Raw genomic sequence first — 16,998 nt, forward strand, 5'->3', positions numbered from 1 at the left:
ACGAGTTGTCACACTATACGCTGCGTATTGACCAATACGCAGCGTATGCAAACCCTAATTGTGCAGATAGCCTGACTTGGTGTGCAGATAGTGAGTGCCTATTGGCACACTAAAGTGCCTATTGGCACACCAAACCCTAGCAAAAGTTAGGGTTTATCTACGCTGCGTATTGGTCAATACGCAGCCTATAAGGTAAACCCTAGACGCTGCGTATTGACCAATACGCAGCGTAGATAAACCATAGATCTCAGTGCCTGATTACCAATCATTGCACAGAAAACAAGGTCTCTATACGCTGCGTATTGACCAATACGCAGCGTATACAAAACTGATGCACATTTGGGGTCATTTTGGTAGGTTTGAAGTGTCAAATTTTTGCCAGGTTTCTATACGTTGCGTATTGACCAATACGCAGCGTATATAAACTTGGTAAAATTTGACACTTCATACCTGGAAACATTTTGTGTCAATTTCAGAAACATAAGGGACCATTATTGTAAATCCTGGAAACATCAGGGACCATTTATCTAAATTATCAAACATCAGGGACCATTTTTGTAATTTTATGAAACTTCAGGGACCATTTTTGTAATTTTATGAAACTTCAGGGACCATTTTTATAAAAAATGAAACACCAGGGACCAAAGTGTAAATATATATAAAATCAGAATAAAAGGGGGTCTTCTTTAAAGAACCGGCCCTTAGCATGAATCGAACTCGTGACCTTTCATTTAGAACCGTAACGCCTTAACCAGTTTATCCTCCGTTCCGGAGCTGTTAGAACATGGAACTTAATTCTTATATGCAGTGACTACTAATACGCTGCGTATTGACCTATACGCAGCGTATACTGACAGTTTGTATACGCTGCGTATTGGTCAATACGCAGCGTATAAAGCCTTCTGAACTTTAAATTCACACAGAACCTGTTATGTTCCAGAGACACTCGTTAGAACATGGAACTTAATTCTTATATTTTTTTTATTATTTAGTCGACGTCGTCCGTAAGGCGCGTACGGGCCTAACGAGCGTCGAAACTAAGCCCGTCGTTAAACGGACTTAGTTTCGACGCTCGTTAGGCCCGTACGCGCCTTACGGACGACGTCGACTAAATAATATTTTTTTTATTATTTAGTCGACGTCGTCCGTAAGGCGCGTACGGGCCTAACGAGCGTCGAAACTAAGCCCGTCGTTGCCCGTTAGGCCCGTCCGCGCCTTACGGATGATAAATTTACAAAAATGGTCCCTGAGGTTTGATGTGTTTACAAAATTGGTCCCTGAGGTTTGATGAATTTACAAAAATGGTCCCTGGTGTTTCCAGGATTTACAAAAATGGTCCCTGGTCAATTTCTGAAACACAAGGGACCATTTTTGTAAATCCTGGAAACACCAGGGACCTTTTTGTAAATTCATCAAACCTCAGGGACCAATTTTGTAAACACATCAAACCTCAGGGACCATTTTTGTAAATTTATCATCCGTAAGGCGCGTACGGGCCTAACGGGCAACGACGGACTTAGTTTCGACGCTCGTTAGGCCCGTACGCGCCTTACGGACGACGTCGACTAAATAATAAAAAAAATATTATTTAGTCGACGTCGTCCGTAAGGCGCGTACGGGCCTAACGAGCGTCGAAACTAAGTCCGTCGTTAAAATTTTAACGACGGGCTTAGTTTCGACGCTCGTTAGGCCCGTACGCGCCTTACGGACGACGTCGACTAAATAATATTTTTTTTTATTATTTAGTCGACGTCATCCGTAAGGCGCGTACGGGCCTAACGGGCAACGACGGACTTAGTTTCGACGCTCGTTAGGCCCGTACGCGCCTTACGGACGACCTCGACTAAATAATATTTTTTTTATTATTTAGTCGACGTCGTCCGTAAGGCGCGTACGGGCCTAACGAGCGTCGAAACTAAGCCCGTCGTTAAAATTTTAACGACGGGCTTAGTTTCGACGCTCGTTAGGCCCGTACGCGCCTTACGGACGACGTCGACTAAATAATATTTTTTTTATTATTTAGTCGACGTCATCCGTAAGGCGCGTACGGGCCTAACGGGCAACGACGGGCTTAGTTTCGACGCTCGTTAGGCCCGTACGCGCCTTACGGACGACGTCGACTAAATAATATTTTTTTTATTATTTAGTCGACGTCGTCCGTAAGGCGCGTACGGGCCTAACGAGCGTCGAAACTAAGCCCGTCGTTAAACGGACTTAGTTTCGACGCTCGTTAGGCCCGTACGCGCCTTACGGACGACGTCGACTAAATAATATTTTTTTATTATTTAGTCGACGTCGTCCGTAAGGCGCGTACGGGCCTAACGAGCGTCGAAACTAAGTCCGTCGTTGCCCGTTAGGCCCGTACGCGCCTTACGGATGATAAATTTACAAAAATGGTCCCTGAGGTTTGATGAATTTACAAAAATGGTCCCTGGTGTTTCCAGGATTTAATAAAATGGTCCCTTGTGTTTCAGAAATTGACCAGGGACCATTTTTGTAAATCCTGGAAACACCAGGGACCATTTTTGTAAATTCATCAAACCTCAGGGACTAATTTTGTAAACACATCAAACCTCAGGGACCATTTTTGTAAATTTATCATCCGTAAGGCGCGTACGGGCCTAACGGGCAACGACGGACTTAGTTTCGACGCTCGTTACGCCCGTACGCGCCTTACGGACGACGTCGACTAAATAATATTTTTTTTATTATTTAGTCCACGTCGTCCGTAAGGCGCGTACGGGCCTAACGAGCGTCGAAACTAAGTCCGTCGTTGCCCGTTAGGCCCGTACGCGCCTTACGGATGATAAATTTACAAAAATGGTCCCTGAGGTTTGATGAATTTACAAAAACGGTCCCTGGTGTTTCCAGGATTTAATAAAATGGTCCCTTGTGTTTCAGAAATTGACCAGGGACCATTTTTGTAAATCCTGGAAACACCAGGGACCATTTTTGTAAATTCATCAAACCTCAGGGACCAATTTTGTAAACACATCAAACCTCAGGGACCATTTTTGTAAATTTATCATCCGTAAGGCGCGTACTGGCCTAACGGGCAACGACGGGCTTAGTTTCGACGCTCGTTAGGCCCGTACGCGCCTTACGGACGACGTCGACTAAATAATATTTTTTTATTATTTAGTCGACGTCGTCCGTAAGTCGCGTACGGGCCTAACGAGCGTCGAAACTAAGCCCGTCGTTAAAATTTTAACGACGGGCTTAGTTTCGACGCTCGTTAGGCCCGTACGCGCCTTACGGACGACGTCGACTAAATAATATTTTTTTTTATTATTTAGTCGACGTCATCCGTAAGGCGCGTACGGGCCTAACGGGCAACGACGGACTTAGTTTCGACGCTCGTTAGGCCCGTACGCGCCTTACGGACGACCTCGACTAAATAATTTTTTTTTATTATTTAGTCGACGTCGTCCGTAAGGCGCGTACGGGCCTAACGAACGTCGAAACTAAGCCCGTCGTTAAAATTTTAACGACGGGCTTAGTTTCGACGCTCGTTAGGCCCGTACGCGCCTTACGGACGACGTCGACTAAATAAATTTTTTTTTTATTATTTAGTCGACGTCATCCGTAAGGCGCGTACGGGCCTAACGGGCAACGACGGGCTTAGTTTCGACGCTCGTTAGGCCCGTACGCGCCTTACGGACGACGTCGACTAAATAATATTTTTTTTATTATTTAGTCGACGTCGTCCGTAAGGCGCGTACGGGCCTAACGAGCGTCGAAACTAAGCCCGTCGTTAAACGGACTTAGTTTCGACGCTCGTTAGGCCCGTACGCGCCTTACGGACGACGTCGACTAAATAATATTTTTTTTATTATTTAGTCGACGTCGTCCGTAAGGCGCGTACGGGCCTAACGAGCGTCGAAACTAAGTCCGTCGTTGCCCGTTAGGCCCGTACGCGCCTTACGGATGATAAATTTACAAAAATGGTCCCTGAGGTTTGATGAATTTACAAAAATGGTCCCTGGTGTTTCCAGGATTTAATAAAATGGTCCCTTGTGTTTCAGAAATTGACCAGGGACCATTTTTGTAAATCCTGGAAACACCAGGGACCATTTTTGTAAATTCATCAAACCTCAGGGACTAATTTTGTAAACACATCAAACCTCAGGGACCATTTTTGTAAATTTATCATCCGTAAGGCGCGTACGGGCCTAACGGGCAACGACGGACTTAGTTTCGACGCTCGTTAGGCCCGTACGCGCCTTACGGACGACGTCGACTAAATAATATTTTTTTTATTATTTAGTCGACGTCGTCCGTAAGTCGCGTACGGGCCTAACGAGCGTCGAAACTAAGCCCCTCGTTAAAATTTTAACGACGGGCTTAGTTTCGACGCCCGTTAGGCCCGTACGCGCCTTACGGACGACGTCGACTAAATAATATTTTTTTTATTATTTAGTCGACGTCCTCCGTAAGGCGCGTACGAGCCTAACGAGCGTCGAAACTAAGCCCGTCGTTAAACGGCCTTAGTTTCGACGCTCGTTAGGCCCGTACGCGCCTTACGGACGACGTCGACTAAATAATAAAAAAAATATTATTTAGTCGACGTCGTCCGTAAGGCGCGTACGGGCCTAACGAGCGTCGAAACTAAGTCCGTCTTATATGTAGTAACTGCGTACAGGCCGAGTGTCTCTGGAATATAACAGGTTCTGTGTGAATTTAAAGTTCAGAAGGCTTTATACGCTGCGTATTGACCAATACGCAGCATAAACAAAACTGATGCACATTTGGGGTCATTTTGGTAGGTTTGAAGTGTCAAATTTTTGCCAGGTTTCTATACGCTGCGTATTGGCCAATACGCAGCGTATATAAACTTAGTAAAATTTGACACTTCATACCTGAAAACATTTTGTGTCAATTTCTGAAACATAAGGGACCATTATTGTAAATCCTGGAAACATCAGGGACCATTTATCTAAATTATCAAACATTAGGGACCATTTTTGTAATTTCATGAAACTTCAGGGACCATTTTTATAAAAAATGAAACACCAGGGACCAAAGTGTAAATATATATAAAATCAATATAAAAAGGGGGTCTTCTTTAAAGAACCGGCCCTTAGCATGTATCGAACTCGTGACCTATCATTTAGAACCGTAACGCCTTAACCAGTTTATCCTCCGTTCCGGAGCTGTTAGAACATGGAACTTAATTCTTATATGTAGTAACTGCTAATACGCTGCGTATTGACCTATACGCACCGTATACTGACACTTCGTATACGCTGCGTATTGGTCAATACGCAGCGTATAAAGCCTTCTGAACTTTAAATTCACACAGAACCTGTTATATTCCAGAGACACTCGTTAGGCCTGTACGCAGTTACTACATATAAGACAGACTTAGTTTCGACGCTCGTTAGGCCCGTACGCGCCTTACGGACGACGTCGACTAAATAATATTTTTTTTATTATTTAGTCGACGTCGTCCGTAAGGCGCGTACGGGCCTAACGGGCGTCGAAACTTTTAACGACGGACTTAGTTTCGACGCCCGTTAGGCCCGTACGCGCCTTACGTACGACGTCGACTAAATAATATTTTTTTTCTTATTTAGTCGACGTCGTCCGTAAGGCGCGTACGGGCCTAACGGGCGTCGAAACTAAGCCCGTCGTTAAAATTTTAACGACGGGCTTAGTTTCGACGCTCGTTAGGCCCGTACGCGCCTTACGGACGACGTCGACTAAATAATATTTTTTTTATTATTTAGTCGACGTCATCCGTAAGGCGCGTACGGGCCTAAAGGGCAACGACGGACTTAGTTTCGACGCTCGTTAGGCCCGTACGCGCCTTACGGACGACGTCGACTAAATAATATTTTTTTTATTATTTAGTCGACGTCGTCCGTAAGGCGCGTACGGGCCTAACGAGCGTCGAAACTAAGCCCGTCGTTAAAATTTTAACGACGGGCTTTGTTTCGACGCTCGTTAGGCCCGTACGCGCCTTACGGACGACGTCGACTAAATAATATTTTTTTTATTATTTAGTCGACGTCATCCGTAAGGCGCGTACGGGCCTAACGGGCAACGACGGACTTAGTTTCGACGCTCGTTAGGCCCGTAAGGCGCGTACGGGCCTAACGAGCGTCGAAACTAAGTCCGTCGTTGCCCGTTAGGCCCATACGCGCCTTACGGATGATAAATTTACAAAAATGGTCCCTGAGGTTTGATGTGTTTACAAAATTGGTCCCTGAGGTTTGATAAGTTTACAAAAAATGGTCCCTGAGGTTTGATAAATTTACAAAAATGGTCACTGTAAACCCTAATCAAACAAATCAAACAAATACCCCTAATTCACTGTAAACCCTTAGCAAACAAATCAAACAAACACCCCTAATTCACTGTAAACCCTAATTTACCTATGATACAGCCCTAATTTACGGATAAAATACCAAAAAAATCAAAATTACTTAAATAGGTTGAGTATATACCTCGTTTATACTTCGAATTCGCGTGTATACGGTCGGAAATACGTAGTCGCCTTCGTAGGGGTTCGTAGAGGTTTTGTATGTAATTTGGGGAAGAACATACGCTGCGTAGGGGTTTTCCTGATTTATATCAGAACCTATACGCATCGTAGAGATCAATACGCATCGTATGCCCAAGTCTGAAATTACGGTTTCGCCCTTCTATCAGTGCTATACGGGGCTTAGTATAAGGGCAAAAAGGTCATTGTCCACCTCTATATACGCTTCGTATTGGTCTCTACGATACGTATATAAGAGGTCATCACAATGACCTTTATACCCTTCTGTTTAGCCTATACGAAGCATCTGTAGAAGGGCATAAAGGTCATCATGATGAAAATTATATACGCATCGTAGAGACCCATACGAAGCGTATATAAAGGTCCGAAAATGACCTTTTTGCCCTTATATTTAGCCTCGTATAGCCCTAAAAGAAGGGCAAAATCGTAATTTAACATATTTATATTTTCAAACTTCAATTTGGGGGGAAAATTGTCCGCCTTTAACCTACGATGCGTATTGATCAATACGCTGCCTTGTTTAGCCTCATTTTACCTTTTTACCCTTGTTCTGAGGCTAAAGGAAGCCAAAAGAGGGGCTTTATTGTCATTTGGATAACATACGATGCGTAGGGATCCCTACGCACCTTAGAAGACCTTTTTTTTTTTTTTCTTGGTTTGTATTTAGAGAAACTAAAAATAATCCAAAAATTATGTTTATAAAAATTTGAATTATAAATTATAAATTATAAATTATAAATTATAAATTATAAATTATAAATTATAAATTATAAATTATAAATTATAAATTATAAATGAATTAAAAATGATATTATTTGAATTATAAAAATTAAAAATGATAAAAACTTTATAAATTAAAAAATTTCTACAATTTACAAAAATACAAGTTTCCGCTTAATCTTCGATAACATTTAAACTCGGTTCTCTGTCTTTGTCTCGGTCTGATTTAGGATGCATTAACTCGTAGTAGTGCTCTAACCGCGGTGTATACATTTCTTCCCACCGTTTCGCAGCTATTGATCGATGTGCCGACCACATCGGGTTCACTAAAGGCATGGGGTAGTCTCCTTCCAACTTAGCATGTATGAAGTGTCCCCCGTGAACATGTATAAGCGTTATCGCTTGAGGTCGTGGATCTAGTGGGGCATCCGTTAATGGGAAGATGGTAGAGCTCCATTCAATGCTTAGCACGTGGAGGACAATATTATACCTTTGCGCTATGAGAAGCCCTACCTAGGGCATTTCCATCCAGTGACTTTGATCGCACCCTTTCACTGAATGCCATTCGATGCTCTTACGTATTCGTTTAAAGTCTCCTTCGTTATATGTTTCGAATACATGCTTCCAACGCGGTTTGTTATGGTCAATCTCCAGTAGTAAATCTCTTCGAATATTGGGCCATGCGTGTTCCGTAAAACCTAACCCGACAGCCACAGACCTGTACCCACAATGACCGTCTGGGGTCACATCTTTTATACGCGATATGTAAGAGCGAAACTCTGATGGAATTTGATTCTTAAACCTCTTAATGCATAACAAATGCTCGTCCCCCTTTATTAATGGAAAAACCTTATCATCCCTCGTCTCCTTCTTTTTAGAACTTGTTGAACTGTTTGGTTGCATTTTAGGTTTTTCAGACTTCACTAACGAACCAGTTCCACGAGAGCCCTCTGACGGTACGTATGAGCTGTGTCGGGGTAAATCATACCTATGCTTGGGGGAAGCGGTAATTACGTTGCTGTCCTCGCCACAGGAGCTGTATCTCGCAGCTTGGTCTAACCTCGCAGCTTCATCTAGCCTTTCTTGTACTTTCTTTGATGTAGGCCGGCCGCGAGTGTTTTGCTGGACGATCGGTGGTTTCTTGGTTGACGATTTCGGGGTGAAAACCGCTTTTATCTTTGAAAGCATACTCTTTTGCTGAACGGGGGACTGCGCCTCTAAATGTTGCCGCACATTATTGAGCTCTGCTACAATATCGACCTCCTCGTCTACCAGTTTACAAGGGAGCAAGTCAAGCTTACGCCAGAATACATCTATCTCGTCGAGTTGTATTATACGCCCTGCACAGTTAAGTTAATACGGTGTGAGAAACAGCTAAATCGTACAAAATAACAAAAGGTTTGTGGTTTTAATATTTTTTACCTGTACGTGTGTAGTTTTCCAGCCTACAAGCACACGGCAATCCTTTGCTAAGCCACATATGGCAACCACATGACGCGTTAAGTTTCCGCAACACATCCATCTTCCTCAGTAGCTCTTTTTCCAGCAAATCAAGTGCTTCATGGGAAACCTTTCCACGTAGGTTGTCCAACATTCAGTGTCTGTGGTGGTTCATCGTTTTTTCGATGCTCTTAGTGAAACTTTTTTGTATTTCATCGTACTGAGTTTCAACTATATCAATGATGCATCTTGCTATTCGCTCCAATGAACTCCCGCGCGTAATGTATCTTTTTAAATTTGCGTGCTGGCTCTCAACTCTGTTGGTGGTGCGCTGACCAAAGTTGCGACACTTATCGGTCCACGCATAGACGAACATTTCTTTATAGTCTTTGAGCCAGTTTTCGTAGACGTAATCATAGACACCTGTAAAAATAAAATAATGAAATGTAAAAGCGTGTGTGAAATATAATAGATTGGGTGAGTCGTTTGTTGAAGGAACACTTACTTTCTCGGTTGGCAACCACGAGTCGGTTATACATTTTCTCCAAGTTGTACTTGTACATGGCCTCTGATGAAGATTCGCACAATGTCCGCCAGTACGACATAAATTTCCCCCAATCTTCTTTATCGAACCCTGACTTGCACTTTCTAGCTATATTTTGTTGGATGTGAAAGTGGCATAGAAGCCTTTTTGCGTTCGGGAATACTTTAGAACACGCGTTTATTAGGGCAAGCTCCCTATCCGTGACTATCACACGCGGCATCATACATTCATGCAATATTGACTTGATCCGCTCAAGCACCCACACGTAGTTACCCCTTCGTTCTTTACAAATAACGGCATGTGCGATACAAAAAGACTTCCCAGTCGACGTCATACCCACAACCTGGACAAATGGCATGTTGTAGAGGTTTGTTTTGTAGGTCGCGTCGATCAACATCACGTGCGGGAATGCACGCCACATAGTGATTGAATAAGGATGAACAAAGAAAATCTCTGTTACGACATCTGTTTTGGGATCTTGTCGGGTGTCGTAAATGAATCGGCGGTCATGCAGCAGGCTTTCCAGTGCCTGAATAGGATTCTTTCCGTCCATTATTGTCGCTCTAATTTTTTGTACCGCATTTTGCACGTCTTTCTGAACGTGCAGGCTGTCGGGGAACTGCTTTCTTAGGGTTTGAAATATGATACGTGGCTCCATGTTTTGAGCAGTTAGCTGCTCCACTAGCTTGTATTCGGCTTTAGTAAATCTTCGCACAAAAGCGTGGCCCAACAGACTCGTCGTAGGTTCGTGGTTATGGTTCGCACAGTCCACTTTTAACTCCCACGTGTCGTTCATCACGTCCCGGATGGCGAGTAATGAAAATGGGCAGCCGATTTTTTTGCTACCAGCTTTCCTAACTGTTGCTTTACTACGGTGTTCACCACTACGGTCGCACACAAGCCATACCATCCCAGTAGTACCGCCAATATTTTTTGATCGGCGAGTAACAATTACGTAACCATTATCCTTTCCCGTTTCTTGTACCCAATTCTTCAAATCAGTTAGAGACATGAAACGCTAAAAAAAGTTACGTTAATAATAATATAATCGAAACTTCAGGGACCATTTGTGTCAAAAAAACATTAATAATAATAATAACAATAATAATAATAATAATAATAATAATAATAATAATAATAATATAATCGAAACTCATACTTCAGGTACTAATATGGTTATTATTGAAACTATTTTAACAGAATGATTTAACAAGGTTAACTTTCATATAAAGATTTCATCTTTAAACACTAACTCAGTTAGCATACTTAACTGAACAGTATAGGGACCATTTGTGTCAATTTTTGAAACTTCAGGGACTATTTTTGTCAATTTTCGAAACTTCAGGGACCATTTTTGTCAATTTTCGAAAGTTCAGGGACCATTTTTGTCAATTTTCGAAACTTCAGGGACCATTTTTGTCAATTTTCGAAAGTTCAGGGACCATTTTTGCAATTTTCGAAAGTTCAGGGACCATTTTTATCAATTTTCGAAAGTTCAGGGACCATTTTTGTCAATTTTCGAAACTTCAGGGACCATTTTGTCAATTTTCAAAACTTTAGGGACTGTTTTGTCAATTTTTTGAAACTTCAGGGACTATTTTCGTAAAATTTGAAACTTCAGGGACTTTATATTGTTTTTGGCACTTAACTGGACTAACTGAGTTCTCTAACTCAGTTAGTGGTCCCTTGTATTAAATGCTAACCTAGTTAGGATATAACTATGATTTAACTAACTAAGTTAGGTTTAAACTAACCATTTTGTTAATTAGACTAACTAGATTATTATTATAAAAAGAATACAATTTTTAATAATAATAATAATTATAATTATAATATTTTTAACAACAACAATAATAATAATAATAATAATAACAATAATAATAATAATAATAATAATAATAATAATTAAAGTATTTAACAATAATAACAATAACAATAATTATTATAATTATATTATTTTTAACAATAATAATAATAATAATAATAATAATAACAATTATAATTATAATAATAATAACAATAATTATTTTAATGTGATACCTCATTTACTTGAAATGGATTGCCCGGGGTAGATGGTTCATAAAGTGATGTGTTACGGGACTCATAACCATATCCACCATGTTCTTCGTATCCACCGTATCCAACTTCATCCCTAGATCTATCGTATACACTGTAACCACCTTCACCCCCGTATCCACTGTAACCACCGTCACCCCCATATCTATCGTATCCACCGTAGCCCCCATATCCACTGTAACCACCTTCACCCCCGTATCCACCATCACCACCGTATCCACTGTAACTTCCGTATCCACCTTCATCCCCGTATACCCCATAACCCGGATACGATTGCTGCGACGGGTAATATGGTTCATCAACAGGTGCATTCTCAACACCGTATCCACTTTGTTGCACGTACGGAGATTCATACCCGTATCCGTAATCTGGACACACTTGATGCGCCGGGTAATTTGGTTCATCAACAGGTGGAGTGGGAGTCTTGTTCAAGTCTGGCAACTGTGTTTCTTGATTAACAGGGACTCCAGACACAACCTCCTCCTCCTCATTGGCAGCATTTGATCCCCATGTGTCGTTAGAATAACGATTACCGAAATAATTATCCTTCCAAAATGATGACATTTTAACAAGGTTGAACCAAAAACTAACAATTTACTGAAGAAGAAGATGAAAAGGAAAGCAAAGTATATGTCGGGTGATGGGTAACAGATATGAATGGAGGGATAAATAGACTTTCATCTGGCATGTCAATACGCAGCGTATTGATCCCTACTCACCGTATTACTTTATTCACGTGCCCTGGACAACATCGTATCAGGTCAAATCAGTCTACCAATACGATGCGTATTGATCAATACGCACCCTATGTAAGACTGATTTGACATGGTACTAGGTTTGACTGTCTGGTCGTCCACCTACCACTTATATACGCTGCGTATTGACCAATACGCAGCGTATTCAGGTAACCCTATACGCTGCGTATTGACCAATACGCGGCGTATGCAAACCCTAATTGTGCAGATAGCCTGACTTGGTGTGCAGATAGTGAGAGCCTTCGAAAATCCAAGACAGCATTTAAGCAATATCGTATTTGAAGAAAAGACATACTCACATCACACTAGAAACGTATATATTTCTGATTTCAGATAACGGCAAATCGTCGGAGGCGATGCAAAAGCACCAAAACCCGAAGGAGTTAAATGAGTTGTAATCTGTGTGAAAATGAACGACTCCTCGACCCATATATACCCTCCCACCCCAATACTCCTCGCTTGGATTTAGCTTGGAAAAAATCGCTCAATATGACTTGGTTTGAACCTGAGCTGAGCCGGCTCGGCTCGTAACGGGCCGGATTAACTCGGTTTAACTCGCTTGATAACTCAACTCGGCAGGGGCAGACCTAGTGTAGGTCCAGGCGTAGCACGAGCTACGGCTCAACTTTTTTCCGGTAGTGTAAATAAAAATTTCGATTTTTATACATAGAACACCTCTGAACAACTACGAGGACAACCCTCAAAATTCTTTTTTTTTTACAAACTAATTATAAGCCCAAATAATACATTAGGTTAGCCCAAATAACCAAATAATGGCCCAATAGTAATACATTAGATTAGCCCAAATAACCGCCCAAATAACCAAATAATAGCCCAATAGTGTATTAGATTGAATGGGCGGCAGATTCAATGATCAGGGGATATCAAAGGTCGAGACTCGAGACTTCACTTGCTGCTGACCTGTTGTCGACGTCCAGAACACACGAACAAGGGATTTCTTTGCTGACTTGTTGCTGTCGACGTCCACTCCAGACTCCACACACGAACTACTTGTTGCTGACCTGCTGTGACTATCGACGGATTGCTTGCTGTCATCGCAGGATGCAGGTAACAGGTTTAATAAATATTGGTAATTGGTTAGTTTAATTATTGATTGTTTGATTGTTGTTACTTATTGTTATTGGCCGATCATATCGAATAAATATTGGTTAGTTTGATTATTGATTGTTTGATTGTTGTTACTTATTGCTGATTATTGATTGTTTGTTTAGACGATCATATCGAACAACAGAAGATCACAGACGAATAGACGATCATCGAACAGAGTCACATACGAATAGACGATCATATCGAACAAAAGATTAGTTGATTATTGGTTAGTTTTATTAGTTTTATTCTTGTTACTTGTTGTTATTGGCTGATTATTGGTTATTAGTTTGATTGTTGATTGATTGTTTGAATCTTTTGAAGTGATGACGAAACCAAACTCCAAAAAAACAAGCTTTAATTGGGAACTTTTTCAAAAGAAAATACGTGATGATGATACAATTTCGAATGAAACAACTCCTCCGAATGTTGACGTTGATTCAAGTCCGAATGTTGATAATGATAATATCCAAGCAAATGATGACATTGATGCAAGTCCGAATGTTGATAATGATAATGTCACACCCCAACCGATGGCGGAATCATCGGGGCGCGGCACTAGGCGAATCAGATTGCTCAATAGAATCCATAACAACTATATTGCGATAATATTTATTACATTCGTTATCCCATACTAACAAATAATACAATCACATAAGTCATCACAGATTTCTTGTCCTCTCGAACAATTCAAATCCGACAACCTAGCTTTTAGGTGAGTTTCTAGACTTCCTAGCTTGATTTGATGTAGGCTTCAACTAGTCCTGCAACATACGTTAAAATAATGTCAATACAAAAGTATTGGCGAGTATACAGGTTTGATATGTAATAGAATAATAGATTAAAAGTGCTGCGAATTTCCATATGCACAAACGTAATACACGACATATATACTCACAAAACTGATACTACCAGCTAAGTCCTCGATGCTCGACTCTTCGATGGCATAACTAGACCCCGTCGGGCGTAATAGTATTATACTAGTTGTGGTGGGACGTCACGAGTATAAGTCCTAGCATACATGCAACTAGCATCACGTATATCTATGCAAACAGTTATTCGCAAGTGATAAATTGACAATTTGAATCATTCGTTTGATAAGTTCGATTTATAAGGAACGTATGTTACACCCAAAATTCGATAAAAGGGGGTCAAGTATACTCACAGTGCGTATTTGGTTGGATTGATGGGATGATGCCTGAGAATGCCCTCATTTCAGACTGATTACATGAGTATTGGATTACGCGTTAGATGGTATCGGAATACACGAAATTGGACGAAGTTAGATCGAAGGTTGGCCCATTCGGATAGGCTGTTCGATCGAATGGTCAGCTCGATCGAGTGGGCTGCTCGATCGGCCAGCCCGTCCGATCGGCTAGCCTGGCCGATCGGCTGGGCCGCTCGAACGGCCAGCCTGTCCAGCTGTTTTTCGACGATATTCGCGTATTTTCGGTGGTTTGGTCGGGACGTTGTTGTGACGTGTTGAACAACTGAAATCCCATCAATTTCCGACCTGTTCTAACGGCCGGGAATCACCCCGTTCCATCAGGACTTGCCGTTCTTGACGGTTTTCCTTTGTTTAACCCGTACTTGGTGGTTACATTGCTAGAAATCAGATCTTTGACCAACACGTCACTAGGAATGAGTAGAAGGTCGGTCTAAGCTCTGGTTCTACCGTTTTTAAGTATAGATCTGATGTGAAAACCTTGATTATTCTTGCGAAATTTCTTAGATCTGAGTTGTTTTTTGATGGAATGAGGCCAACACTTAAAGTTCATAAGAACTTCATGATGACATCACTCTAGAACATCTCAAATCCGTAACTTCTTGGTTAGAAAACATGGATTTAGACTAGATTTATGTAAATTCGTATGGAAATCATTCGGATCTGAGTTGTTCTTCATAGGATGACATCACTCTTGAAGAACTCCATGGTGACATCACCCTAGAACACTCCAAATCCGTTGATTTCACGGTTAAAAGTTGAGATTTGAAAGGTAGAAAGGTGAAGAAATGCATATAGATCAAGGAAGTACAAGATTCGAGTTAAAAACTTACAAGAATCGCGAGAAATCGAGAGATTAAGGGGCTGGAACGTCTTGGTCGAGTAGCAGCAGCAACAACAAGTGTTTGGAGGTGAAGAGGGGTATTTATAGGCAAGGAAGGAGGGAAAAGGAGGAAAGGTGGGCTGGCTGGCCTGTCTGATCGGCCGGCCCAACCGATCGGCTGGCCTATCCGATCGGCCGGCCCAGCCGATCGGCTGGCCCGTTCGATCAGCCGTCCCAGCCGAATGGCTGGCCTGTCTGATCGGCCGGCCCAGCCGTTTGGCTGGCCTGTCCGTACGGAAGCCTTTCGATCCTCGTTTTTTGTGCGTTGTGATAGCTTGGGCCACGTTTTCATATATTTATAGTATTATTTATTTATTTATTTATTATAATTAATCACAAAAAGGGTCGCATATACGCATCTATATATCCAATATTCGGTGTGATGATCGAGTTACGCGTGCCTTCGAGTGCGTTCTTCGATGTGATGTGCCACAATGATTATCGGGGCACTACTTGCTCGTGTTGCCGTCATCGTCACGATGGCTGGAGACATGGTACTCACCCGATAGTCTTTGTTAGCGTTGCTTGTTTACGTTTTGACACCTCACGGTTATCGAGGAGGGTAGATTAAGCCCTCACTCAACATCATCGTGAGTGTTATAATTTATGAAAATAGGTTTGTAATAGTGATAGAATATGCGTAATTATTCGATTATACTTCGATTTAGCGATATATCTGATATAGTACATTATGATCCGAATCTCTGGTGCTAGGCGTAACGAGTGTATCGAGTAGTAACCACGCACGAAGGTGCGGGTTAGTACAGATAATCCTACAACTTCAATTCCAACAACACGAGGTATTATTGAATTGAATGATCTTCCTTCGGGTCCATTTGATAGGCCACCTATTGCTAGTTATCACCCAAATCAAATAGAAGACACAAGAAGGTCATATCTTGTTAAAGGGGCTTTTCAACCGCGTACTCATAAGTTTCCTGTTAGAGACTTTTATGGAAAAAAATTCGTTTTATTGTTAGTTGGTTTAATGATTGTAGTTGGTTAGAGTATAGCATCAAATCAGACAAAGTATATTGTTTATGTTGTTACTAGTTTAAAGAAGATGTTGGTAATCAAGGCGGAAGAGATACGTGGTCTTCTAGTTCTAAAGGCTTTTGTGATTGGAGTAAAAAAGGGCCATTAAAGGAACATGCTGGGAATGTTGATAGTCATCATTTAAAGGCGGCACAAAAATGTCACAATCTCATGAATCAAAAACAACCAATGGACGAGAATATGAAGAAGTTGACTAAAGAAGAAATGATTGCAAATTATTATCGATTACTTGGTTCTGTTATGAGTGCTAGATTCTGTTTAGAAAACTCTTTACCATTTCGTGGCCATGGTGAATCGAAAGAATCTAATTCTCAAGGTATGTTTCTTTCGGTGTTAAACTTAATTAGTACTAACCACCCTGAAATTGGAAAGTACACATTAGGGAACGCAAAAAAGAACAATAAATTGACATCGCCAAAGATACAAAAGGAGATTATTGAATGCTTTTCAAAGGAAGTAACAAAAAACATTTGTGCAGAAATTAAAGATGACGTGTTTGGGTTGTTGGTAGATGAATCTAGTGATGTTTCTTTGAAGGAGCAAATGGCTGTAGTTGTTAGATTTTTTGATAAACTTGGGGCTGTTAGAGAGAGTTTTATCGGAATTCTTCATGTGAAAGACACGGCTTCTAAAACTCTTAAACAAGCCATTGATGATTTATTAGCAAGCAACCAGTTGAGCATAAAA

General features: G+C 41.4%; 2 protein-coding genes across 2 annotated transcripts in view; both read right to left on the bottom strand.

Moving 5' to 3' along the window:
* Positions 1-12,429, bottom strand: part of LOC110889666 (putative F-box/LRR-repeat protein 23) — a 45,302-nt gene extending 32,873 nt beyond the window's left edge. Inside the window, exon 1 of the mRNA XM_022137230.2 lies at positions 12,340-12,429. The gene's annotated coding sequence lies outside the window, so the exon portion shown is untranslated. The remainder of the gene's footprint in view (positions 1-12,339) is intronic.
* LOC110887801 (PKS-NRPS hybrid synthetase CHGG_01239-like) lies at positions 8,820-13,096 on the bottom strand. Its single transcript, XM_022135370.1, has 4 exons — positions 12,962-13,096; positions 11,250-11,561; positions 9,171-10,200; positions 8,820-9,088 (listed from the first exon to the last, which is right to left on the bottom strand). The coding sequence occupies exons 1-4, from the start codon at positions 13,094-13,096 to the stop codon at positions 8,820-8,822; spliced, it is 1,746 nt and encodes a 581-aa protein (XP_021991062.1).
* Positions 13,097-16,998: the final 3,902 nt, after the last annotated feature.

This window comes from Helianthus annuus, chromosome 6 (assembly GCF_002127325.2).
Source record: "Helianthus annuus cultivar XRQ/B chromosome 6, HanXRQr2.0-SUNRISE, whole genome shotgun sequence".
Lineage (NCBI taxonomy): Eukaryota > Viridiplantae > Streptophyta > Magnoliopsida > Asterales > Asteraceae > Helianthus > Helianthus annuus.

Bases quoted from the DNA above. Each gene is read 5' to 3' on its own strand.
- LOC110887801 (XM_022135370.1), bottom strand. From the start codon at position 13,096: ATGACAGCAAGCAATCCGTCGATAGTCACAGCAGGTCAGCAACAAGTA. The intron at 10,201-11,249 runs GTATCACATTAA...ACTGATTTGAAG, and splicing joins ATCCATTTCAAGTAAATGAG to AATTGGGTACAAGAAACGGG. The intron at 9,089-9,170 runs GTAAGTGTTCCT...TTATTTTTACAG, and splicing joins CGTGGTTGCCAACCGAGAAA to GTGTCTATGATTACGTCTAC.